Consider the following 26,545-nt stretch of genomic DNA (forward strand, 5'->3'; position numbering starts at 1 on the left):
TTAAAAAACAAAATACCTCGGGGTCTGAAGCATTTAAAGGGGCTACCACTTGAATGTCTCTATTTTCCACTTGCTTAAACAAATCTTATCATTCCTTCAAGCTACATTCTCCCCCACATCATCCATAAAGACTTGAGTGATCTTTCCTGCTCACAATAATCCCTCATAGACCCACTTGTTTTAAAACTGGGATCTATTTCATATGCTATCCAGACTCTTAGCTTCATTTTCGAGTGAGTGTGTTTGTCATATACTGCAATTGAATTCTAAATTTTATTTTGCCTGATAACCCCAGTGCTTCCAGTTTACCTATCACCTTCTGCCAAAATCTGTTCTCTGGCACCTCCTGCCTGCTTGGTTGGCCTCCATCACGCTGCATAGACATGACTTATGGTAAGTCTGTCTGCTATTTTGAGACCAGTTTCTGGGACTACTAATTAATATTTGAGGTTCCCCTCTGTGATTATCCTCTAAATTTTCTTTTTAAACAAAATACCTCAGGGTCTGAAGCATTTAAATGGGGCTACAATTTGAATGTCTCTATTATCCACTTGGACCAACAATGATGTCAGAAGCACAAAATGGTGACAATAAAGCTGTGATTCGATCCCCTAGACACATATCATGAAGAGAACCAGCATTTATGGTTAATCCAGGTATTATTTAAAGGATAAATCCTTATTTCATATCATCATGTCGACCTATGACAGAAATCACCTTTACTGTGTTTTCAAACAGGAGTGTAGAAATGGCATAAGGAAAATAAAGATATAAAATAAATGTGAAGAGGAGTTTTAAATACTTTGAAGAAAGTTATATAAAGTATTCCCAAAGCTGAAGAAGATGCTAAAACTGGAGGACAGACATTTAAACAACCCTTTCTAAGTAAGCTGTAAACAAAACAGTTGAAATAACTCATCCTACAAATATATGCCAACTTGTCAAAACACTATGGCTATTTAATTAAAATAGCTTCATGCTTGTTGCTCTGCCCCATGTTCTAAAGGAACTGATTCCGCTCTCAAAACAAGTGCCCTACTAAAGTCAGGTGAATGGAGTTTTTAAATAAAGTCTATCAAGAGATACAATGTCTATTTTTTTAAATAGTCAATGATGCATGGAACAGAAAAGAAATACAATTTAGATTTGTAAATGTAATTTAGTGAAATGACTGTTGAATGTAATCTTCATAATTATTTTTTCAGTGCATTAATAATTACTTTTCAGAAAACGTTACTTCTCTTTAAGTGCTTTCCAACTAGACCAAAGAGTCCTTTTTAATATTTAACTGAGCATTTTATTCAGATTTTTATTTGGATATTTAATTACTGTAGGATTATACTTCAGTGGAAATGACCTAATCTGATAGTATTGATGGTTCATTCTCCTGCTGTTCGTAAACATTTCACTTCTTGAAAAATCTCATATTCTTTGGCTTTCCTGAAATAATGTTATGTTCATCCCTTTATTTATTCTTTCATTCAGCAAAATATTTATGGTAAGGCTGCAACATACTGAACATAAATTAGCTGTGAAAATGAAAAAATACATTTCTTCTCCTTGAGCTCACATGTTACAGGAGGAAAGTAGGTATGTAGGTATGAAAGTAATAGGCAAGTGCATAGATAAATTACAAGAAAGAGAAGCATTGAAAAGATACATCAACAGTGTTTTCACACATATTCACCAAAATATAATCCTTAAATCTATTTTCCCTTTAAAAGTCTCTTTTTTAAAAGATTTCTCCCATCACCTTGAAATACATAAAGCTATTACATATACAATGAATATTTAATCCATATTATCTATCTATATGTATATTATATATATCTATATATATCTAAGAAACACACAAGGTATTGAGAGAAGATTTCTAGAGGACAAGCTGTTAAAGAGAAGAAAAGTTCAAGGAAACACATATGTGTTCAAAACCTCCCTGTATTTACCTGTAAATTCTAGCAGTTTAACTCATGACTTTCTCCACCGCCTGGGCACTTTGTTCAACAGATGTTATCTTGATGCTAAGTTATACCAATCCAGGTATGAAGTGCAACAGTTTTTTAACCTTCCCACACCAATCCATCAGAGTTGTTATGCAAAGCATTTTTGATAAATAAAGAAAAAATGAAAATTTAACAATAGATATATCACCTCACACACTAGCAAAGTAATGACTCAAAATTCTCCAAGCCAGGCTTCAACAATATGTGAACTGTGAATTTCCAGATGTTCGAGCTGGTTTTAGAAAAGGCAGAGGAACCAGAAATCAAATTGCCAACATCTGTTGGATCATTGAAAAAGCAAGAGAGTTCCAGAAAAACATCTATTTCTGGTTTATCAACTATACCTAATATTTTTACTGTGTAGATCATCACAAACTGTGGAAAATTCTGAAAGAGATGGGAATAACAGACCACCTGACCTGCCTCTTGAGAAACCTGCATGCAGGTCAGGAAGCAACAGTTAGAACTGGACATGAAAAAACAGACTGGTTCCAAATAGGAAAAGGAGTACAACAAGGCTGTATATTGTCACCATGCTTATTTAACCTATAGAAACGCTGGGCTGGAGGAAGCACAAGCTGGAATCAAGATTGCCAGGTGAAATATCAATAACCTCAGATATGCAGATGACACCACCCTTATGGCAGAAAGTGAAGAAGAACTAAAGAGCCTCTTGATGAAAGTGAAAGAGGAGAGTGAAAAAGTTGGCTTAAAGCTCAACATTCAGAAAACTAAGATCATGGCATCCGGTCCCATCACTTCATGGCAAATAGATGGGGAAACAGTGGAAACAGTGGCAAACTTTATATTTTGGGGCTCCAAAATCACTGCACATGGTGATTGCAGCCATGAAATTAAAAGACACTTGCTCTTTGGAAGAAAAGCTATGACCCACCGGGAGAGCATATTAAAAAGCAGAGACATTACTCTGCCATCAAAGGTCCATCTAGTCAAAGCTATGGTTTATTCCAGTAGTCATGTATGGATGTAAGAGGTGGACTATAAAAAAGCTGAGCACTGAAGAATTGATGCTTTTGAACTGTGGTGTTGGAGAAGACTCTTGAGAGGCCTTTGGACTACAAGGAGATCCAACCAGCCAATCCTAAAGGAAATCAGTCCTGAATATTCATTGGAAGGACTGATGCTGCAGCTGAAACTCCAATACTTTGGCCACCTGATGCAAAGAATTGACTCATTTGAAAAGACCCTGATGCTGAGAAAGATTGAAGGCAGGATGAGAAGGGGTCAACAGAGGATGAAATGGTTGGATGGCATCACTGACTTGATGGACATGAGTTTGAGCAAGCTCTGGGAGTTGGTGATGGACAGGGAAGCCTGGCATGCTGCAGTCCATGGAGTCACCAAGAGTTGGACAGAACTGAGCAACTGAACTGAACTGACAGCATCACTGGCCTCTGTGGTCATCACCACTGCCTAGTCCTGTCCACCTCCACCCACTCACACACACTGGAAAATTTTACTGGCTCCTCCACTCACTCCTGCCTATATCTATCTTTCTAGCCTTTCACCTCTCCTCCTCCTTCTCTTCCTTTCTCTTCCGTCTTTCACTCTGTCTCTCTTCTTGTCTAGTAAAAACCCCAGAACGTTCTCTAACTTATGAAGAGGAATTTCCTTCTTCTAAAGCCTTCATATTTTGGGAGGGTGGGTTAGCTGAATTTAAAAGTGTCAAGGCAGGAATTTTTACTTCCAACCTGAATAATTCATCTAAATATAGTCTTTTTCAAATATCTCTATTTTTTCTACTCATATCTATTCCATTAAATTGTGAATTCCTCTCTGCAGCTACAGACGCCTGTGCACTGTGTTACTGATCTTTGATCTCCTTTCCCCTATCCTCTGTCTCCAGCACCTGCTAAGATGAACACTAGAAATGAATTTTTAAATGTTTTCTTATCTTAATGGAACAAAACTGAGTTTTCACATTGATGACTATGATACTACTCCTAGTTGGAAAATTTTTTCTTGTTCCTTGTTCTGTCTTCTAAAATTCAAGATGCTTGTCTTAATTTAATTTCTTTTCTGAAGCTCCTCCCTACTGGTCTGTCTACACTGCTATCTCTCTTTTGTTTATTTTTTTTGTGTGAACCCCTAAGACACATTTTCTTCTTTGCTTACTCTGTGTGTGTGCGCTAAGTTATTTCAGTTGTGTCTGACTCTTTGAAACTCTATGGACCATAGCCCAGCATGCTCCTCTGTCCATGGGATCTCCAGGCAAGAACACTGGAGTGGGTTGCCATGCCCTCCTCCAGGGGATCTTCTTCACACAGGGATCAAACCAACATCTCTTATGTTTCTTGCATTGACAAATGGGTTCATTACCACTAGCACCACCTGGGAAGCCCTTGCTTCCTGGACAACATATATTTTTAATTCTTATATGTCTTAGGTATATCTTTGCTTCAATATAGCAGAAAAGATGAGTAGGTGGGATATATGTGCTTAGTCACTCAGTTGTGTCCAGTTCTTTGTGACACCATGGACTGTAGCCTGTCAGGCTCCTTTGTCCATGGGGGATTTTCCAGGCAAGAATACTGGAGTGGGTTGCCATGCCCTTCCCTCCAGGGGATCTTCCCAACCCAGGTCTCCTGCAGTGCAGGTGGATTTTTTTTTTTTTTTAACCACCTGAGTTATCAGGGAATCCCAGATGGAATACAACGGCAGATTAAATACTTAAGGAAGGAATTCAAGGAGTATATAAAAGTTAAATGACATAAACAAATTTGAGACAAGATTTCCTCAGAGGGAATGTTCTTTACAATTTACTTCCTGTGTTCTACAGTAATGTGTGATTTATATGAGTCATGTTATAGTTTATTGGCATCTGTTTATGCCTTAGTTCTAGCAAATTTACTAAAACTCAGAAAAATGTGATACAACAAATAGTATTCACAAAAATGTAGAAAAATTCTAGTTAAAAGTCATAAAAATAAATAATTGCACTTTCTCTGAAAATATTCAGAATGGGCCTACTAGTCCTGTTAATATAAAATCTTTATAGCCATACTATAAGATTCTAATGGTTTTTCTTTAACCAAGCATTTAAATATCTTTCAGTCATATAAGTTGAATTTTCCTACCATTATAAAAGCCTAGAATCGATTACTTTTAAATCACTTAAATAATTCTAATGAGGCAAAACCTTTTAGTGAAACTACTTCTCCATTTCCACCAATTTCTCTACTTTTCTATTTCTCTTTTGTTAGAAATATGTGGATATGAAGTGGATTAGATCAGAGCTTAGTTGGTTATGGACTTGTTAGGACGTTTGTGTTAGATATTTTTAAAAGCTTGAATATATATGCCTTCTGAGGCTCTGATTCCTTAAATCCACTCTCTCACCACATGAACTAGTTCCTTGAACTTCAACATGATGCTCCCAGAAGGGGACCAAGTTTGCATGAAACTCGGTGCCAAAATGCCACTACTTTATCCTCATCAAGCAGTTATTACTCTGAGTCTATTGCTGCACATGTAAGGCTCTGTGCTAGAGAGGCTCCAGGGACAGATAGTTATAAGCAATGGCTTATGCTCTACCAAGCAGGAAAAGGTGAAATGCTGATTTGCAGGTTGGGTAAAATGTGCCTCAGGAGTTGCAAGGAGGAAGTCATCCCATGGCTTTAATGAGGGGGCATTGGAATGGTATTCAGTGGTCAAGTCAAAACAAGCAGAATAGGACTGAGAGACGTGATCTGGGAAAGAAACAGAGGATCACAGACATCCTGGAATAAAGCTGCTGGGGTCAAGTAATAGTCCTCGGGGCTGGGACAGAGCCAGATCATAGAAGATGTGAGAGAATACATAGATAAGGTCAGACTACACAGGGCACTAACAGAGAGCTCCTGGGGTCTGGACTTCATTCTTTGACAATGGGAGTCACTGACAATATTTTTGGTTGAAAAGTGACATACACATCATGATGTTTCAGATTGGAAACTTAGGAGGGTGAGTTGTATAGGGCATATGGGCCAAAGGGACATCTGGAGGCAGAAGGTTCAACTGGAGATTAGTTTACAATAGTACAGAGGAGAGTCAGGACTGGAATGGTGGCAGAGGACTGAGAAGGAAAGATGAGGTTACAAGAGGCATGCATGCTCAGCCACTTCAGTCATGTTTGGCTCTTTGTGACCCCATGGACTGCAGCCTGCCAGGCTCCTCTGTCCATGGGGTTCTCCAGGCAAGGATACTGGAGTGGGTTGCCATGCCCTTCTCCAGGGGATCTTACTGACCCCAGGGATTGAACCCTCAGCTCCTGTGTCTCTTGCACTGCAGGCAGATTCTTTAACCACCTGGGAAGCCCCACAAGAGACATAGCAAATGATGAATCAGTATGCCTGGCTGGCTTACTAAGGGTTGAGAGAGAGAGCAAAGAAGTTAATCAGACCTCCTCTGGGCGGGGGGGCCTCATCTTCGACTCCTCCTTGTATTAGACACCTATTAATCTGGTTTTTGAGGCCCAACTTCTCCCCCATTTATCTTTAGGACTGCTTCACTCCCCCAGCAGGACACAGACGGATGTAGGACAATCTGGTCCCTGCTACTCCTTCCCTGGAATCCAGAGGCAGACCCAACAGCCAGAGAGCAGTCTCTCTTTCAGGTGCTGACTGTGGCCATCTTCTTCCATGTGAACTGGAAAGCTGAAAAAGCTGCTTTACAGCAAAAGAGAATAAGAAAGTAGCAGCGAAGAAAAAAAGATGAGAGCTGGAGAATAAGAGCTTGGTCTGGGCTTCCAGTTACACTTTAGTCTCTGCTTTCGTGTACCACTAAAACGCTACTGCATACCTCCTCTTTAATTCTGCAGGACAGCCTCCTCATGCAGCCATACATTTCCCCCTTTCCCCTTTGACTACGTTGGCTTGGCAGGGTTACTGTTACTTGTAGCCAAAACAGTCCAAACTGATATATTCCTCAGCAGAAACTCTCCATCTTCAGTCAAGGTGTTCTGGGCACTCTCTGAACACTTCAGTATTTATTGACTCCACACTTTCATGCCATTTCCTGCATCTAGAATGCCTTTTCCTTCCAAATCCTGCTGACTCTGCATGCATAAATCCTGATTATTCTTCCTTCCATCTCTCTTTTATTAAATACTCTTTGAGTGACCCATAACATTGGCAAAATGTAACATTACATTTTCCCACTTCAATCCCTGATTTTAGTGAACCTATTGGAAGAATAATTAAAACTATATAAAGAGGGTAAAAGGTGGTGGATGGTAGTAGGAAATCAAGACATTTATGCTCTCACATATACAAATGAAAAGATAATGGTCTACTTGACTATGGATACTTCTGACACTAAGATGGGTTCAAGAGGTACCAGTAGGCCACTTGGGCAAAGTAGATATTTTACAAATGATAGTATATTCATTAAGAGGAGTGTTAGATGAAAGAAAATAAAAATAGTCTTTAAACAACTAATGCATGACACATTATTGTGTAAGTGCTATAAACTTAATTTTACAAATATCCAGAGGAGGTCCTACAGCAAGTGAGAGACAAGGAACCTTGCCAGGGCTTCCCTAGGGCTTTCTTCACTATGCTAAACTATCACACAGGAAATAAAAAAGATGTATGTCAAGTTTTAGATGAGACAATAATTCAATTTTATTTAATTCTTAAAAATAACAATGTATTTTAAATTGTCATCCATTAAAATAATACCATTTCCTGGTGGCCCAGACAGTGAATAATCCTCCTGCAATGAAGGAGACCTAGGTTTGATCCTTGGGTTGGGACGATCCCTGGAGGAGGGCATGGCAACCCACTCCAGTATTCTTGCCTGGAGTATCACCACGGACGTAGGAGGCTGGTGAGGTACAGACCATGGGGTTGCAAAGAGTTGGACACAACTGAGTGACTAAGCACAGCACAAAAGAATATATCCTAGGAACGATCTTGAGTCTCATGCCTGGGCAATGTTATATACCAAAACAAAGAAACAAAAACATAACCCCCCTCAAAAATAACAACAATAACCACAAAGGAAAACAGATTGTTATTCTCTTTCAAAACACTAAAGAATATCTTTTATAAAGGCATCTCTTTGCCTCTAGAAATGAGAAAACCAGTCTAGTATTCTGTGAAATCTCACATAAATTCTGAAGATAATGAAGTTTATTTTCCCTTCAGCAATGGAGCCTTTGTTCTGGTGACTTACAATGCCTCTGGAGAGGAAAACACAAAACTGCCTTATGAAAGCAGTAAGAGAATGTCTAGCAAATGGATGGACATCTAATGAACAAGACAAAGTGCCAAAGTGCCAAGTAACAGTTAATGTCTCTTTCTGCTTAACTCAAAGGAACATCCCTAAGACCCAAAGCATTCACACCAGAAGATTACATGAGTAGCACTGGTTAGCACAAAGCCACTGTACAAACAATCTGTTGCTAAGCAGGGCAGAAATATTGTTTACATAAAAATGGAATGATCTCTTGTGAATACTGAAAGAAAGTGATAATTTCCATAACCAGAAAAAGCATTTTTATATTATTCCATTTCAACTGCTTTAAAACCCTGAGTTGCTTTGGCAATTGCTTATCTTGGCTTCATTGGTTTTATATCATCCTCATCTCTGCAGCTTTCCATTTACTAAATGACAGTGATTTTTTTTTCCCCTGAAGCTTTGGCAAAAAACAAAACCATTCTGTATGGTTTCTAGGGCCACCTTGCAATGGTCATACAATGACTTCTTGGTGCCCTTCTCATAAAAGCCCATTTGGCTTATACTCCCAGTAAAAGGGCTGAAAATATGATTAGAGAGGGCTCCATTAATAGCAACTGTAAACTATGCATTTCTCTAGCTTTATGGAGCCTTTCACTGAATGATGTTTACAATATAGAGAACAAAGCTTGGGGTGGCTTCAGTAGAGGAAGAAAATACAAAGACATTTACCTGCATTACAATAAGGAGGTCAAAGACCAAGATGAAAGAAGCCAGGAAGGCTCTGGAAACTTCATCACTGGGCAAAAATCCCCGATTCAGCTTGTCCCAGCTGATCCAGTCAGTTGTAATGACAAGTACAACCACAGACGTCAGAGTAAAAAGAACTGTCCTGCAAGGAACATGACAGTAAAGAACATTAGAGTAATAATACAAACAGTGGCGAGTGCACATGAGCTGCTGTATTAAACATCTACCCTTTGCCAAGTACTTATCCTAAGGCATAATCCCCAAAAGGAAGATGAAAAGAGAAGCAACTTGAGCTTTCTTTCAAAAGCAATTAGAAAAAGGTATGATAGTATCTCTTTCAAGAATGTTCCCAAAGAAAAATAAGGCACTGACTATAGAACAAATGATTACAACAAAATATTATAAATAACCTTACTTAGTATACCATATATTCCAAAGAGAGCATTGGTTGTAACTCTCATTATATATACATTATTTTACTGAAGGTGGCAGACATACATAAAGCAGATGGGTAAGAAAGTCCTTGAATTCCATGATCATTTAAAAAAGAGAGAATATAGATAGATGGGTCTCCTTCATCATCCCCATAGCCTGACAAGCTCTGTAGAGAAGCCACTTCTACATGCCGAATGCATAGCCTCTTCTCTTGGGACTCATATCATAGATCACTTCGGGCCTAGTGACCTATCCAGGTCACACAACGTCTGATTCCCCCATCCCTAGTTATAAGATACCGTGTGTGTTAGTTACTCAGTTATGTCCGACTTTGTGAATGCACGAACTATAGCCCACCAGGCTCTTCTGTCCACGGAATTCTCCAAGCAAGAATACTGGAGTGGGTAGCTATTCCCTTCTCCAGGAACGGCTTCCCAACCCAGAGATCGAACCCAGGCCTCCCACACTGCAGGTGGATTTGGTACCATCTGAGCTACTAGGGAAGCCCATAAGATATTAGGGGCCTGAGATTTTTCTTTTATATGTTTTTGTAGCCTCCATAAAATCATACACAACTGTATGCAGATGGAGTTCAAAGAACATTGGTTGAAACTGTAACAATTATCAAATAAAGTCTTAAAGAAAATACTTAAATTGGTCTTTAATACTGATATTCAAAGTGAATCTGAAATGTGGGCGGTGAAAATGCAATCTGCCAGAGAATGTCCATCATGTAGTAGAGCCTCTGCTTTTAGAGTGATCTTTTTTTTTTTTTTTTTTTTTTTTTTTTTATTGACAGAGTAATGTCTCTGCTTTTTATTTTTATTTTTATTTTTTTTTAATTTTAGTTTTTTATTTTTTAAATTTTAAAATCTTGATCTTTATACAAAGATATTGTTTTGAATTATATGAAGAAAAATGAAAAAGAAAAAATATTCTGAAAATAATTTTAATGTAAAGGAATAAATAAAATAGAGAAAAGAAAAATGGAATAATATGAATCATCCTAGAATTCTCTTAACAACTGAACAAACTACAAATTTCTAAACTAAAACTTGAAGTTTCCTTTTTACAACTTTCTATTTGGAACAGGTTATATTTTGATAAAATGAATATAATGAACTCTTCTTTAGATTTTTACCCTATGAATAGAAAGATACATTTTTTTTAATTTTAGAAAATAAAAATATCTTAAAATTTATTAAAATTGCAGATTCTAAAGAACTTGACTCATTATCTCCAAAGTATAAATTAAAAATTATCTATGCTACTGTTTAGAACATCTTTGAGCATTTCCTGAAATCCAAATGGATTAAATGAGCATGAGAGAAATCCTAAATAATTGTTAACTACAACAGAAAGAAATTGCAAATATTATGCAGTGAAACATAAGAACAATGGAATTTTAAAAAAATTTTAAGTCAATTTGTTTTTGTCTTCTTGAGTTTTGAGAAACTTTAAGCAAGTTTGAATTAAATTACAATTTCTTTTGTCAACAAAAATATAACAACTTTCACGAAGAATAGATGGATATTAACTATTTTCTGAAGCTCTTTTTTGATAATAAAGGTATTTCCTCTTCACTCTTGGCTTTTCATATGTGTGCTTCACAAGGATGCTATGAATATATATACTTCTTAGTATACACTGTATAACTTGTTCAGTCACTCAGTTTTGTCCAGCTCTTTGCGATCCCATAGACTGCAGCATGCCAGGCTTCCCTGTCTGGTACAGGTTGGTAAATGGTTGGGATCCCAATTCTCTCAAGCTTGTCCCTTTCTGCCTATTTCACAAGGCTCCCCCACCTTCCTGTTATCCAGTACGAGAGGGTGAAGTCTTGGTGAAACAGGGTTGCAGCTCCAAGGCTAGCATCCATCCTATTGGTCTGAGCCTGTGGTTGATAGGTTAGTATTTTTAATGTCATTGCTGCACTTTCCCCAAGAGACACCTGAAATCTTATTTTTGTGAAGACAGTTGATTATATAAGAATTCATATTTAATATTACTTCAATGGTCTAAGTATGTTAACTGATACTGTAAAATTAAATATTAATGCAGAGGCATATTTTTAGGTGACAAAATATGAGATTTTGAAATGATTGTTTGATGAATAATCACAAGTCTCACCTATTACAAAATTCACAAAGGAGTTATTTTGTTTTTAAAATTTATTTTATTGAAGAATTGTTGATTTACAATGTTGTGTCAATTTCAGTTGTACAGCCAAGTGATGCAGCCACACCCACACACACCCACACACACACACACATATATATATATTCTTTTTCATATTTTCCATTATGGTTTATCACAGGGTACTGACTACAGTTCCCTATGCTATATAATAGGACCTTGTTGTTTATCCACTCTATACAAAATTGTTGCATCTGCTAATTCTGAACTCCCAGTTCATCCCTCCCCTATACGCCTTTTCCTTGTCAACCACAGTCTGTTCAGAGGAGTCATTCTCACTCATGCTAATAATCTCACTGTACTGTGAATAAAGTCATTAAAAGTAATCATTAAACTCTTTGGTAATTAGAATTTATCATAATATCTGTTGTAGAGCTTCAGAGCTCTACAGAACTTCCTGAGACCAGAATGTCTCAGAGCTTCCTGAGACCAAATCTATACCAATTCATGTTTTAGATGTTTAGTTTATTTGATATATTTTATTTACCCAATAAATAATAATACTCTTCCTAAGCACTTTTCCTAGGTGCTTTCTTGGCTTTATTAATTACTTCTGTTTTGACAAAGAGTATTGCTACAGATCTCAAGAGAAAGTTACTTATAATATTTTATTACTCCAAAGAGAAATTAAAGGAAGTATTCTGCCTGGTAGTTAATATTTAATACTATAAAAAGAATAAAAATGGCAATCATTAAATATGAATGCACAGCTCAGAGAAGGAGCTCTAAAAATAAAGTCAAGAGGATGGAATAAAGAAAAGGAAAAGGGGATCAAAATCCATTAATTGGTTATTCCACCTCCAAAATTACATTCAATGCCTTATCTAGATATAGATAAGATGTAGACAGTTTGTGGAAGCAAAACTATTGCTTGTGATTTGTTTTTCTGAACCACCTCTTATAAAACTGATAGATTGTACCATGCTATGATAATTCAGTTAAAGCACCAGTTTCAAAGAGCCATGACTCTATTAGGTTATACAAAAATAGTCACTTTTATGGGAAACTTCTATGAAGGAAACAGTAACAATAACAAATTACTAGTCATGGGCTTCCCAGGTGGCTCAGTGGCGAAGAATCTGCCTGCAGTGCAGGAGACATGGGTTCGATCCCTGGGTTAAGAAGATCCTCAGGAGAAGGTAATGGTAACCCACTCCAGTATTCTTGCCTGGAAAATTCGACAGACAGAGGAGCCTGGTGTGTTACAGTCCATGAGGTTGCAAAAGAGTCAGACACAACTTAGCAACTAAACAACAACAAAAATTTACAGGCATGCCACCTGCAATATGTCACAGACTGGTATAAGAGCTTTACACAAATTAACTAGTACAATTCTTGTGTGTGTGTATAATTCTTACTACAATCCAATATCAACTAACTCCAAGTTGCAAGTGCAGAAACTGAGTGAGTGAAAGTTCAGTTAACTGAACCTGTGCTATGGATTTTATCAATTATATAAAATAAAAGATATAAGATGACTCAAACCCAGGCTGACTCATGAAAATCTGTGTAATAACTGCTATACACACTGCCTCTCATTTGAAGCACTTGATTTTACTTTCTCATTACTAGATCCATAGCTAAGATCTCACTCATTTTCCATTTTTATTATTAATGTAAGTATAATGTTGGAAAGTTATGATCCAGGAATGCTTAACATTGAAAAGTAAAAGTGACAGAGCCTCTAACAAGAACTGACAGGAAATGATTAAAAAGGATAGTGAAAATGGATCCTCATGGATGCTAGCCATCAATGCAGCATCCTTTGGTTTTTATTTAACCAATATGGTTGAAAAGATGTTTACTCTGGATCATGATTCTTGGGAGTTCCAACTTCTCTTTTTAAACAGCATCCAATTAAACAATTATCTGGATTATTTCTTTTCAAGCTGTAGCCAGCAGCAGCAGGACGTCCTGGCTCATCAATTCTACTGCCTCTGGTTTCTGGCCACCAGTCAAACAGAAAGAACTCACACATAATTATCAGCTGAAGTGGTTAGTCTCACGTCCATGTTTTCAAATTTCCAGTGTGTTTGCTTTCCCTCAATTGCTGCTAACTCCTCTTAAATTAATAGGAATTAGAATGTGAGACCAAGAAGGGTTAAAAGAGCTTTTCTAATTCACTGCCCAATCTTTGGGCTTGGCTCCTGGGAACCACAGGGTTGCTATGGAATTGTGAATTTATATGTGCACTATTAGTTGTCAGTTAAACGAGAAAATTAAATGCTTCCAGAGAGGTTAGGGAACTTGCTCATGTCACATGGATTGCCAGGGACAGGACTTGCCCGGTAGTAAACTACTTTCTCTCTGTAGCTAAAAATCTGCAGATATGCTAAAAAATTTAATATCATCTGGATCTCATCTGGAAACATACTTTATAATCTACTCAAATATCTATTACGTATGTTGATTGGAAACAGAGTAGCGCATGTAAATGAATCAAGATAATTCCCCAATAGTGGTTTAATTCATAGTCTTAACCATTCTTTCACTCTAATTTCTTGATTTTTGAAAAAATACTGAACTTCTATTTTAAGTAACTAAATTAGTTAATGTTGCTTTCCCTCTTCCATTCATAACCACTGTAAGACAGACTTATTGCACAATTAAATAGCCTGAAATCAGAGATTAAATCAAGAGAGAGAAGAACTGGTATTGAGCTTGGATTATCCACAGAGGGCTAACTCAGTGTTAATCATCACACAATTTCATTTTGACTAAACCAGGCAGCAGGGATGTAGAGAATCTCCTAACTCATATATTATATGTTAATAAAACAAAATCATCAAAATTTGATGTTTTATACTACTAAAAATAGCAGTTTCATGTGATTCAACATAATAAATGTTTTCATATGTTTTAATAGATTAGCCATTACTCATGTTCTAAAATGTTTATAATCTTTTATTCCAGTCATGAATATCATATTTTTTTCTGATTATGTGGCACAATTACTGTAACCGCTAAAAGAAGTAAAAGTCACTTTAATTTCTTTCTATAGTAATTGTGTTAAAATGTTGAAGCTCAATCAAAACAAGTCAGATAGTATTTTATAATTTCTCATAAGAAAATAAAATTCTGTGAATCTTATTAAAAATGAAAATTCTAATGTTATCACTATAAAAAAGAATGAATGCATGGATCAAGATGGCAAATTTAATCTTACAATTAAGTTAGTTATAGTTTCATATGTTAAAGTACTAAACACATAAAATGAAATGTGACATGCCAATAGAATTTAAAATGATTTAATATCATTATTTCTCACCATGTTGTTTAGAGGGGAAAATAAAACAAGCAGGCATAAACAGAAGAATACTCTTCTTCACTTTCCATCGTAAAACTGAGAGCCAGTTCGAACATCCACTTCCATTTGGAACACCAACTACCAGCACACAGAAGTTGTGACCTGAGAGATGGCCATGAGAGAATCCTGACACTTTTCATTTTGCTTGTTTTAATGACCAATGTTACCATTGCAACTCTGTGAGTAAAACAACCACCACCTAGATCCTCAAGCCAGCTCACCCTGAAATTCATGGGTTTACTCAGCACCATCACCTAGCTAATGAAGTCAAGATTGCTCCTTAGAAGTCCATAAAGAAACGGTTTTAGTGTCCTTCCTGTTTCCCACTCTTACGAGCAAGAAGCACCAAGGGAACACAAAGGTGATGCTCGCTTAGTGACCTAGGGAAAGGGCACAGCTTCTCATGGCTTTCTTTAATGCTACAGTCAGTTCTTGGCCAACCTGAACAGATGTGTTAAGACAGGATCCTGTGAAACAAGATGCAGTTATTAAACTTATCTTGTTTGTGGCTCTATGGGGATTTGGAGATGGTAAAGGAAATTATTAGACTTTAATGTTGTCCATTAAACTATATGTTTATGTTTTATTTATCTTTATATCTCTCTATTACTCCATGAAGAAAAGTGCCCTGAATACAGCAGGAGCTCAAAATGCAGTGAACAAGTTGAAATGAAGAAGATATTTAGCAACTCTTGTTTCTGAAAGGGCATGAAAGAGGTGGCTAAAAAAAGGCACCTCTGGGTTGGGTCATCTGGCCATGCAGATTTTAATTTATGTGGACAGGGTCCTGGCATGCTGATCTACATAAACAATGCCCCCTTGGAGTTCTGCGGTGTCCAACCATTGCAACTTAATGTGGAATCCTAGCCATTGGCAATTTTGACATAAAAGGTGACAAATGAAATGGCCACATTCCTTTCAGTGGCCTGAATTTCTCTAGTTGTGTCTGAATGATGTCAGTTTACTCAGAGGTACTTAAAAGTAGCTTATTGATACAGAGCATAGTTAGTTTTGGTCTCAAGGAATCAATTTAGTTTCTTTATGTTTCATAATTCTAGATGTGGAACAAAACACATGTTTTAGGAAAAAATTACTTAGTGCGCTGCAAAGTTCTTTGGATTTGAGCTGTGTCATCCATTACTAATTATCAATGACTGGCTACTGCTGCTAAGTTGTTTCAGTCGTGTCCGACTCTGTGCGACCCCAGAGATGGCAGCCCACCAGGCTTCCCCGTCCCTGGGATTCTCCAGGCAAGAACACTGGAGTGGGTTGCCATTTCCTTCTCCAATGCATGAAAGTGAAAAGTGAAAGTGAAGTTGCTTAGTCGTGTCCGATTCCTAGCGACCCCATGAACTGCAGCCTACCAGGCTCCTCCATCCATGGGATTTTCCAGGCAAGAGTACTGGAGTGGGGTGCCATTGCCTTCTCCGAATGACTGGCACATTACTGATATTTTAAAAACAGTAAGAATAAATCAATTGATTTAATCTAGTAAAGCTCAACATTCAGAAAACTAAGATCATGGCATCTGGTTCCATCACTTATTGGCAAATAGATGAGGAAACAGTGGAAACAGTGGCTGACTTTATTTTTGGGGGGCTCCAAAATCACTGCAGATGGTGATTGAAATGAACTAAAGTCTCTCAGTCGTGTCCAACTCTTTGTGACCCCATGGACTGTAGCCTACCAGGCTCTTCCGTCCATGGGATTTTCCAGGCAAGAATACTGGAGGAGGTTGCCATTTCCTTCTCCAGATGGTGACTGCAGTCATGAATTAAAAGATGCATACTTCTTGGAAGGAAAGTTATGACCAACCTAGACAGCATGTTAAAAAGCAGAGACATTATTTTGTCAACAAAGGTCCGTCTAGTCAAGGCTATGGTTTTTCCAGTGGTCATGTATGAATGTGAGAGCTGGACTATAAAGAAAGCTGAGCGCCGAAGAATTGATGCTTTTGAACTGTGGTGTTGGAGAAGACTCTTGAGAGTTCCTTGGACTGCAAGGAGATCCAACCAGTCCATCCTAAAGGAGATCAGTCCTGAGTGTTCATTGGAAGGACTGATGTTGAAGCTGAAACTCCAATACTTTGGCCACCTGATGCGAAGAGCTGACCCATTTGAAAAGACCCTGATGTTGGGAAAGATTGAAGGCTGGAGGAGAAGGGGACGACAGATGATGAGATGGTTAGATGGCATCACCGACTCAACAGACATGAGTTTGTGTAAACTCTGGGAGTTGGTGATGGACAGGGAGGCCTGGTGTGCTGTGGTTCATGGGGTTGCAAAGATTTGGACACGACTGAGCGACTGAACTGAACTGAGTGGAGGAAATAGTATTTATTCCTCACCTGCCCCCAAGCTCAGATACTTCTGCGACTGATGGTATTCCCTTCAGTATTTACAGAGCAAAGGAAGAGGCCTGTGCAATGCAAAATTAGGCTTCATAGACCTAACGGGCATGCTAATTCTCTGTCTCTTAGCAAACTCACCAACCAATTTTTCTTCCTAGTGAATTACCATGTACATACTAAATAATTCACCAATTCAATAGAAGAAAGCATGTGAAACATACTCTACTAATTGTTACCTCAGGTATAAAATGTTACCACAAATCAGTAATGAAAGTGGTAATAAAGATAAAGCTATACATAAATGCCTATTAACTACAGATAATGCCAGCAAGAACTATACACCTGTTTGTTTATTTAATGAAAATAAAATGAGAGCTATGATATTCCAAATATATTTTTGACTTTTAAAAATGCCAAGCAGAAATTTTGAGTTAAACATACCATGTTTTATGTTTTCCTGTTAAATTTATTTTTAAAAAAAGAAGAGAAACTAGGATCTTATGGGGTAAGCAGAACCCAACTATGATTTATTTGTTTTAAAAACTGGGATGAATTTATATACTGAGTTAAAAATGGAGGTTCAGGTAAAATTATGTGACTTCGTTGAAGCCAAGATGTTTAATAAGTCAAGCCAAGGCCGAAAGTATATTTTCAGTATCTTAATATCTCTTGAAGAAGATGTATCATCAGGAGACTGTCCACTGGGAAGAATGCTTTCAGAACTTAAGTACCCCTGGAAGAAAGAATCTTTTCAAAGACACTGGGGACATAATATAATAGCTAGGAAAGCAGATATTACAAACACAAAATACTTCTATGAAAGAAGATGACAAAATCGACCACAGAAATAGAAAAATTCCCAACAGTCTTACAAAAATATGTAAAAGAAATTATGTCATGTCACAATGGAAGATCAAAAAATTAATATTAGGATTCATAAGAGACATGCTCCATTCTTGAATTCTAACGGAAAAGATTTTTTAAAACATCTAAAGCTTTATTACTGCAGATATATATTTATTTTCTCTTGGGAACCTGTGAAGAATCTTTGATTTGTTTATAAATAATTCAGGACAAACTAGAAAGAAAAAAAAAAACTACTTCACTAAAAAAGAGGAAAGGAGTATGTCAGCATTAGTCAGAGAACCAACTTATAAATTTGATTTAATTAATAGTAGATTGCTGACATTTGAAAAGTAGGTCATCCATCTTATCTGGTCAATCAGTGGAAAATTTTGAAGCTGTGTAAAAGTGCAATTTTATCAAGAATTTAGATAGCTCCTTGAGAAAATAATGCTATTTCAGGTAATGTACAAGATTGACAAATAGTATTGCTTTTTGAATAAGAAAGTCATATTGTAACACATGCACGGACACAGAAAATTCAAGAAATATTTGAGCATGTAAGGCATAGACATAAATTGAAGGGACATAGGAATGATCTCTGCCTTTAAGGAACTTATCACCAGCTAAAGGAAGGCAACATATACAAACAAATCCAAAGTTAAGCAAAAACCATGCTGCTATGGAAGTTTTCAGGAATATCTGATTTATTTTTATTCAGGTATGGAAAGTATCTAGGACATTTAATGAAATTAGACCGAAAAATGAGTAGACTGCAATAGTGGAATGGATATTGCAGATAAAAAGCAAATTTGAAAGAAAATATGGAAATAGTAGTAGTGGGTAGTAGTGAAACTTTTAGGAAGAGTGACATATTTCCGAAGTTTCTAGACTGTGTGACTGAAAAGATTGTGAAGTCATTCACTGAAGTGAGAAATATGAAATAGAGCAGGAATGAAATAGTTTGAATCCTGTTTTGAACACCTTGCTGAGTTTAAGGGGCTGGTAGGGCATCCCTATAGGAATGATCAATAGTCAGCTGGTGATAGGAATTTGGCCAAGGATAGATCAGGCCCTGGGTTTTGGTTCATTCAAATACAAGTAATTGTTAAAATGTGTGTTTAGTTGCTGAGTCATGTCTGACTCTTTTGTGACTCCATGTACAGCAGCCTGTCAGACTCCTCTGTCCAGTGAGAGCTTCCAGCTAAGGATACTAGAATGGGTTGCCATTTCCTTTTCCAGGGGATTTTCCCCACCCAGGGATTGGATCCACGGCTCCTGACACATCTCCTGCATTGCAGGTGGATTCTTTATTGTTGAGCCAACGAAAGAACCCATAATTGTTAAAGACATGAAGCTTAATAAGATTTTTCAGATAAAAAAAGGAAAAAAAAAAAAAAAAACAAACCAGAAAGTCAATGACAGAATCTTGAGGATCATCTCTTTTTATGGTATATCCAGAGAAGGTTGGTGGATGAGAAGGCCAGAGACATATGACAGGATATACGAAGAAATCCAAAATAAAACAATACTTTAGGAGATTTCCTTGGTGGTCCAGTGGCTAAATATCCACCTTCCAGTGCAGAGAACATAGGTTCAGATTCCACAAGACAGAGGGCAGCTAAGCCCAATAAGAAAAGCCAGAGAGTCGTAATGAAGAAGCAGAGGGCCACTATGAAGACCCAGGGCAGCCAAAGAAACAACTTTATAGAAGCCAGAAAGATAATTTCAAGAATGAATATGTGGTCAAAACAGACAAATACTAGGCAGAGGTTTTATAGGATAAAGACTGAAGATGAACCACTGTTGAGGACACTTTTTTCTTTAACATATAGACTCCTTTGAAAATTGCAAAATTGGATGTAAACTCAGACATGGGCCTAATTTGTGTTCTGCTCCCAGGATCTCTACTAGCAAAGAGGAAGAGACAATTGAGGAAATTATCTGGAAAATCAATTTAAGACTATTTGGTTGCAATTAACCAGTAATTGATGATTTTATTGGCATTTACTCAAATATCTCCAGCAAAATCATCATTTTGCTGAACAGCTTCAGTCCTGGAGAGAAGTTGAAGCACAGACTGAGAAAGAATAGAACATAGACCATTGCAGTAAAGCATGAATGGTATGGTTATAATGATACAGAGGATAAAATATATATGCATATAAACTTGAAAGGAAAATTAATAGAACTCATGCTAAACTGGATGATAGTTATTAAAATAGGGAAGCTGGAAACAAAGTTGGTGTGAGAACAGATTATGAGCTGTCTTTATTTAGAGAGCCACAGAAACCTATATACCCTCGGTATTTCACTGGGTGCTGGGAGCAGGCAAAGTCTAAGAGGACCTTCAGTGATCCTTGTCCTTGTACAATCTCCTCCCTTTGAGTCTGGGCAGAACCTATGAATATTGTGAGATATCATTCTTGTGATTATATTACTATACATATCAGAAGGGATTATTGCATATTTAATGAAGACTAGTGATGACTTGGCCTTTGGTTAACCAAATGGGAGATTATCTGGGTGCTCCTAACCCAACCACATGAGCTCTTTCAGAGCAGAGACTGGTAGCAGTAAAGGGAAATGGAGAGCTCTGCAGTGTGAGAGGGAGGCTTCTCTGTTGTTGAAATGGAGGGGGTCATTCTCATCTAGGAGCAGGAAGAAGCCCTGGCAGGCAGCACAAAAATGGGGATGCTAGTCCTATAATCACAAGGAAGTGAAAGATGCCCACAACAGAAATGAGCTTGGAGAGGACCACGTCTCCAGATGAGAAGCCAGCTGACAACCTGTCTAAAGCCTGAGCAGAGAATCCAGCCACATAATACCAGATGTGACCTACAGACTATAAGAAAAAAAAGTGTTGTTTTTTTTAGACACTAAGTTTGTGGTGATGTGTTATGAAGCAATAGAAAATACAGCTCTAGAAATTTAGGATTCTTGGAATCCTAAAATAATTGCTTACTGGAAATATTTCCAGGCCAGATATAGAATAGAAATGCTTAGCTCTTGAAATCTGACATAATTAAGATCAGTCAAAATCGTTACCTGGAAAATAAACTCAGGCTTCCATGGAACATCTATTCACAGGAAAATGCTCACTTAAATTAAAAAAAAAAAAAATTAGCCTTAGAAGAAAACTTGGCCCAGCTACTTGTCTTCAAATGCACAAATAATTGTAGAGGGAAGGTTCTTTCAATGTCTTTTCTTAAAATGTAACAAGAAAGAAAGATGCTTTCAAAGTGCATTCAAGCATGTTAAAATGCCATCTAATACCTAAAAGCAATTTTTCTTAGTTAAATTTAACTATCTTTGCTCTAAAAGGTTATTAGTCTGGATCCACTCTATGAGAAAAGCTCTTCATCTATATATTAAAAAGAAACCTTGTCAAAAGAAGACAAAAAATGGTCATAGCTTAGAGTACTTATTTATGTGTACTCAGAAGATTAAGGCTTAATTTCTTATCTCTGAAATGGTGACAATGTTTATGATGAAGAAGAAGAAGAAGTAAATGATAATGATAGCAGTTATAATGTAGTAGATAGTATATTATTGCACTCAATTCTCATATAACCAATCCTATGAGGTAAGTACTATTAATCACCTCATTTTGCATAAGGAACACTAGACTTTCAGAAATTAAATAACCTGCCCAAGATCACAAAGCTTAGATTTTAATCAAATAGGGAGCTTAGATTTAAATCGGGGTATCTCTGACTTAGAGGCTTCCCAAGTGGTGCTGGTGGTAAAGAACCCGTCTGCCAATGCAGGAGATGTAAGAGACACAGGTTTGATTCCTGGGTTGGGAAGGTCCCCTGGAAGAGGGCACGGCCACACACTCCAGCATTCTTGCCTGGAGAATCCCGTGGACAGAGGAGCCTGGCGAGCTACACGGTCTCCAAAGAGTTGGACACGACTAACGCAACTGAGTATGCATACAGGTACATCTCTGACTTCAATGCCAAGCTCTCAGCCACTTTGCTATTTTGGCTTACCTATTTATGATGTTGTGAGGGATATATATACAATAAATGAACATTTTAAATATTGTTTTTATATTTTAAAGGCAATAATCCAATCATTCTTCAGTCTTATTTCTCTAAATTATTCAACAGGTATTTAAGCATAAAGCTACTATATATTATCTCATTCTCAAATAGGTAAGGAAATTTTCTTTTGAATTATAATACTTAATTTTTTTTAAAATTAGAGATGATGTATTTAATACACAAACCCATATTTCTCATTGGTAATAATTTTCTGTGCTTTGGTGGCATTATGAGATAAAAGGGCCATCCACTCTGGAGTTGGTGGTATGCTTGTACAGGCACAGAAATATCTGATTTGGCCCAATGGAAACTTTGAAGGTATCACCCATTAACCTAATGAAATTGGGTGATTTTCAAAACTTATCATCATATTATGATAGTTTGAAGAACACTGAAAGGATTTGAGGTGCATGAGTCTTGGTAGGTAGTTTTCAAAGGTACGTATTTTTCTGCGTTTTTTGTTTTTTTTTTTTAATAAATAAAATTTGGATGAACTGAATTAATCCAGTTCAAACTTATACATTTCACCCAGTCTACTGTCCTCATTCCTTAAAGCTACAGTTTAGGTACTTAGCTCTCTAATACCATCCATTCCTCATCTAAGAACAAAAGGCTCTAGTGCCATTCTGACTTCCTTTTCAGTTTAGAGATTTTAGAAGGTCATTCCTTTTCCTTCATTTCCACTGTTAGATGTTACAGTCTTTTCTCATGCCTAGATCATTCAACACTGATGATGTCACATGAATTTAACTGCGTGTTTGATAACAAGATGATGGGACTGTGTGAGTCCAATAAGCATTATTTTAGCACAATGGATGGGAACCTTCAAAAGAAATGTCAAACCTCTATTTTTCTTATGTTTGTGATAATAGTTCAAACTGTTCACTGTGGGATATAGGAGGCTAAAATGTTGGTACTAGCTAGTGGGGACTCTTTCTTCCTACATTCTTCCTGCTTCCAGACCCCAGATGGGTTACTTTGAAAAGAGGTGAGATGTACAGAGGAGGTGGGATTGGGGAACGCTGCCATAGAGCAGAAGCTCAAATACAGAACAGTACAATCAGTTCAGTTCAGTTCAGTCTCTCAGTCATGTCTGACTCTTTGAGACCCCATGAACTGCAGCATGCCAGGCCTCCCTGTCTATCACCAACTCCCGGAGCCCACCCAAACTCATGTCCACTGAGTCGGTGATGCCATCCAACCATCTCATGCTTTTTCGTCCCCTTCTCCTCATGCCCTCAATCTTTCCCAGCATCAGGGTCTTTTCAAATGAGTCAGCTCTTTGCATCCGGTGGCCAAAGTACTGGAGTTTCAGCTTCAACAACAGTTCTTCCGATGAACACCCAGGACTGATCTTTAGGATTGACTGGTTGGATCTCCTTGCAATCCAAGGGACTCTCAAAAGTCTTCTCCAACACCACAGTTCAAAAGCATCAATTCTTCAGCACTCAGCTTTCTTTATAGTCCAGCTCTCACATCCATACATACTGGGAAAACCATAGCCTTGACTAGATGGAACGTGTTGGCAAAGTAATGTCTCTGCACAGTACAATACATAGAGACAAAAAAACGCAGCCATAGAAAAGAAGGAAATAATGCCACTGCAGCAACATGGATGGACCTAGAGATTATCATACTAAATGCAGTAAGTCAGAAAAAGACAACTACCATATGATATCATTTATACATGGAATCTAAAGTTTGATACAAATGAATTTATTTACAAAACAGAAACAGACTCACAGACATAGAAAACAAATTCATGGTTTCCAAAGGGGAAAGGGAGTGGGGAGGGATAAATTAGGAGTTTGAAATTAGCAGATACAAGCTAACATATAGATATAGATATAGATGTATGTTAAATTAGATAAACAAGGTCCTGCTATATAGTACAAGACATTCTACATGTTATACATAGGGCTTCCCTGGCGGCTCAGTGGTAAAGAATCTGCCTGCAATGACTGGGACTAGGCTTTGATCCCTGGATCAAGAAGGTCCCCTGGAGGAGGAAATAGCAATGCACTCCAGTTTTCTTGCCACGGACAGAGGAGCTTAATGGGCTATAGTCCATGGGGTTGCCAATAGTCGGACATGACTGAAGCAACTAAGTTTGCTGGCTCATCTAATAAATAAACCATAATGGCAAAGAACTTGAAAAAATATGTGTGTATATATATATCAGCTTTATCCTTAAATATCTGTTGGATAATTTAGAGAAATAAGACTAAAGAATGATTGGATTATTGCCTTTAAAACATAAAAACAAATGAAGCAACTGACAAACAACTAATCTCAAAAATATACAAGCAACTTCTGCAGCTCAATTCCAGAAAAATAAATGACCCAATCCAAAAATGGGCCAAAGAACTAAATAGACATTTCTCCAAAGAAGACATACGGATGGCTAACAAACACATGAAAAGATGCTCAACACCACTCATTATTAGAGAAATGCAAATCAAAACCACAATGAGGTACCACTTCACACCAGTCAGAATGGCTGCGATCCAAAAATCTGCAAGCAATAAATGCTGGAGAGGGTGTGCAGTAAAGGGAACCCTCCTACACTGTTGGTGGGAATGCAAACTAGTACAGCCACTATGGAGAACAGTGTGGAGATTCCTTAAAAAATTGCAAATAGAACTACCTTATGACCCAGCAATCCCACTGCTGGGCATACACACCGAGGAAACCAGAATGGAAAGAGACACATGTACCCCAATGTTCATTGCAGCACTGTTTATAATATCCAGGACATGGAAACAACCTAGATGTCCATCAGCAGATGAATGGATAAGAAAGCTGTGGTACATATACACAATGGAGTATTACTCAGCCGTTAAAAAGAATTCATTTGAATCAGTTCTGATGAGATGGATGAAACTGGAGCCGATTATACAGAGTGAAGTAAGCCAGAAAGAAAAATACCAATACAGTATACTAACACATATATATGGAATTTAGGAAGATGGCAATGACGACCCTGTATGCAAGACAGGGAAAGAGACACAGATGTGTATAACAGACTTTTGGACTCAGAGGGAGAGGGAGAGGGTGGGATGATTTGGGAGAATGACATTCTAACATGTATACTATCATGTAAGAATTGAATCACCAGTCTATGTCTGACGCAGGATGCAGCATGCTTGGGGCTGGTGCATGGGGTTGACCCAGAGAGATGTTATGGGGAGGGAGGTGGGAGGGGGGTTCATGTTTGGGAACGCATGTAAGAATTAAAGATTTTAAAATTTAAAAAAATTAAAAAAAACATAAAAACAAGCATAGATTAAGGCTATTTGAAAAGATAGGTTTGGAAAGCTATTTTAGGATCAAAAGTGATACATTTAATTTTTACCTTTTCTACCAATAGCCTTTTTTGTAGTGGTGCAGTTAGGGAATTCTGGCAAATATTAAACCCCAACAGCTGAAAATTTAGAAATCTATTGGCTTCCTTGGTTGCTCAGATGGTAAAGCATCAGCCTGCAATGTGGGAGACCCAGGTTCAATCCCTGGGTCGGGAAGATCCCCTGGAGAAGGAAATGGTAACCCACTCCAGTACTCTTGCCTGGAAAATTCCATGAACAGAGGAGCCTTGTAGGTTACAGTCCATGGGGTCGCAAAGAGTCAGACACAACTGAGCAACTTCACTCACTCACTCTTGTATATCCAAAGATAAACATCTTTTATATCAAAATGATAAATTGCGTTCTTTTGTTAACCACTTCAAATCCCATTGATGTTTTAGTGATGATCTACCCACTCCAGTGTTCTTGTCTGGAGAATCCCAGGGAAAGTGGAGCCTGGTGGGCTGCTGTCTATGTGGTCGCAGAGTTGGACACGACTGAAGTGACTTAGCAGCAGCAGCAGCAGCATAAAAGGAAGAAAATCCGTAATAGCAAGGAGAACATGAGGGAGAAAGATTCTGATACATTTTCAGAAGAAGAAGATAATGGGATTTGGATATGTGTGATTCAGAATGAAGGCCACAGGAGCAGAGGAACAAAGGCTTAGTAGGCCTTCGTTTCAGTAAGCTTCCAGGGAGCTCAAAGCAAGGAGACAGCAGGTGTGAAAAACAGGAAGCGAGGTGCAGTGGGAATGAGCCTGATAGAATTCTCTTTATTCTCTTCTCCTATCCATGGTTTTGGGCAGCTATTTGAGTATAAAACAGAGAATCTGTCTGACATTGGTACTGGTTACATGGTCTTCACTGAATGTCAGATTTAATGTCATTGCCTTAATTGCATGATCAGTCATTTTATTTGATTCTTCAGTGGATCAAATTTAAAATATAACATATAATTTAAAAATCATTAGTGGGTTTACAAATGTTGATCTGAATCAATAGACGAAACATGGAAGGCAATTACAGTTCCAATGACAAGTGCGTAATTAACCTCTACAGTGTAAAAAAAAATAATGTAGCTGATAGAAGTTT

The 26,545-nt window shown here is 37.6% G+C and overlaps 1 protein-coding gene across 6 annotated transcripts in view; it reads right to left on the reverse strand.

Moving 5' to 3' along the window:
- TMEM117 (transmembrane protein 117) overlaps positions 1 to 26,545 on the reverse strand; it is a 635,221-nt gene that overhangs the window by 117,842 nt on the left and 490,834 nt on the right. For all 6 annotated transcript variants that reach the window (XM_060412709.1, XM_042246833.2, XM_042246834.2 and 3 more), the window contains one exon: positions 8,916 to 9,075. In XM_060412709.1, the coding sequence (XP_060268692.1) occupies positions 8,916 to 9,075 (160 nt within the window). The remainder of the gene's footprint in view (positions 1 to 8,915; positions 9,076 to 26,545) is intronic.

The sequence above is a fragment of the Ovis aries genome, chromosome 3 (genome assembly GCF_016772045.2).
Source record: "Ovis aries strain OAR_USU_Benz2616 breed Rambouillet chromosome 3, ARS-UI_Ramb_v3.0, whole genome shotgun sequence".
NCBI classification, from domain to species: Eukaryota; Metazoa; Chordata; class Mammalia; order Artiodactyla; family Bovidae; genus Ovis; species Ovis aries.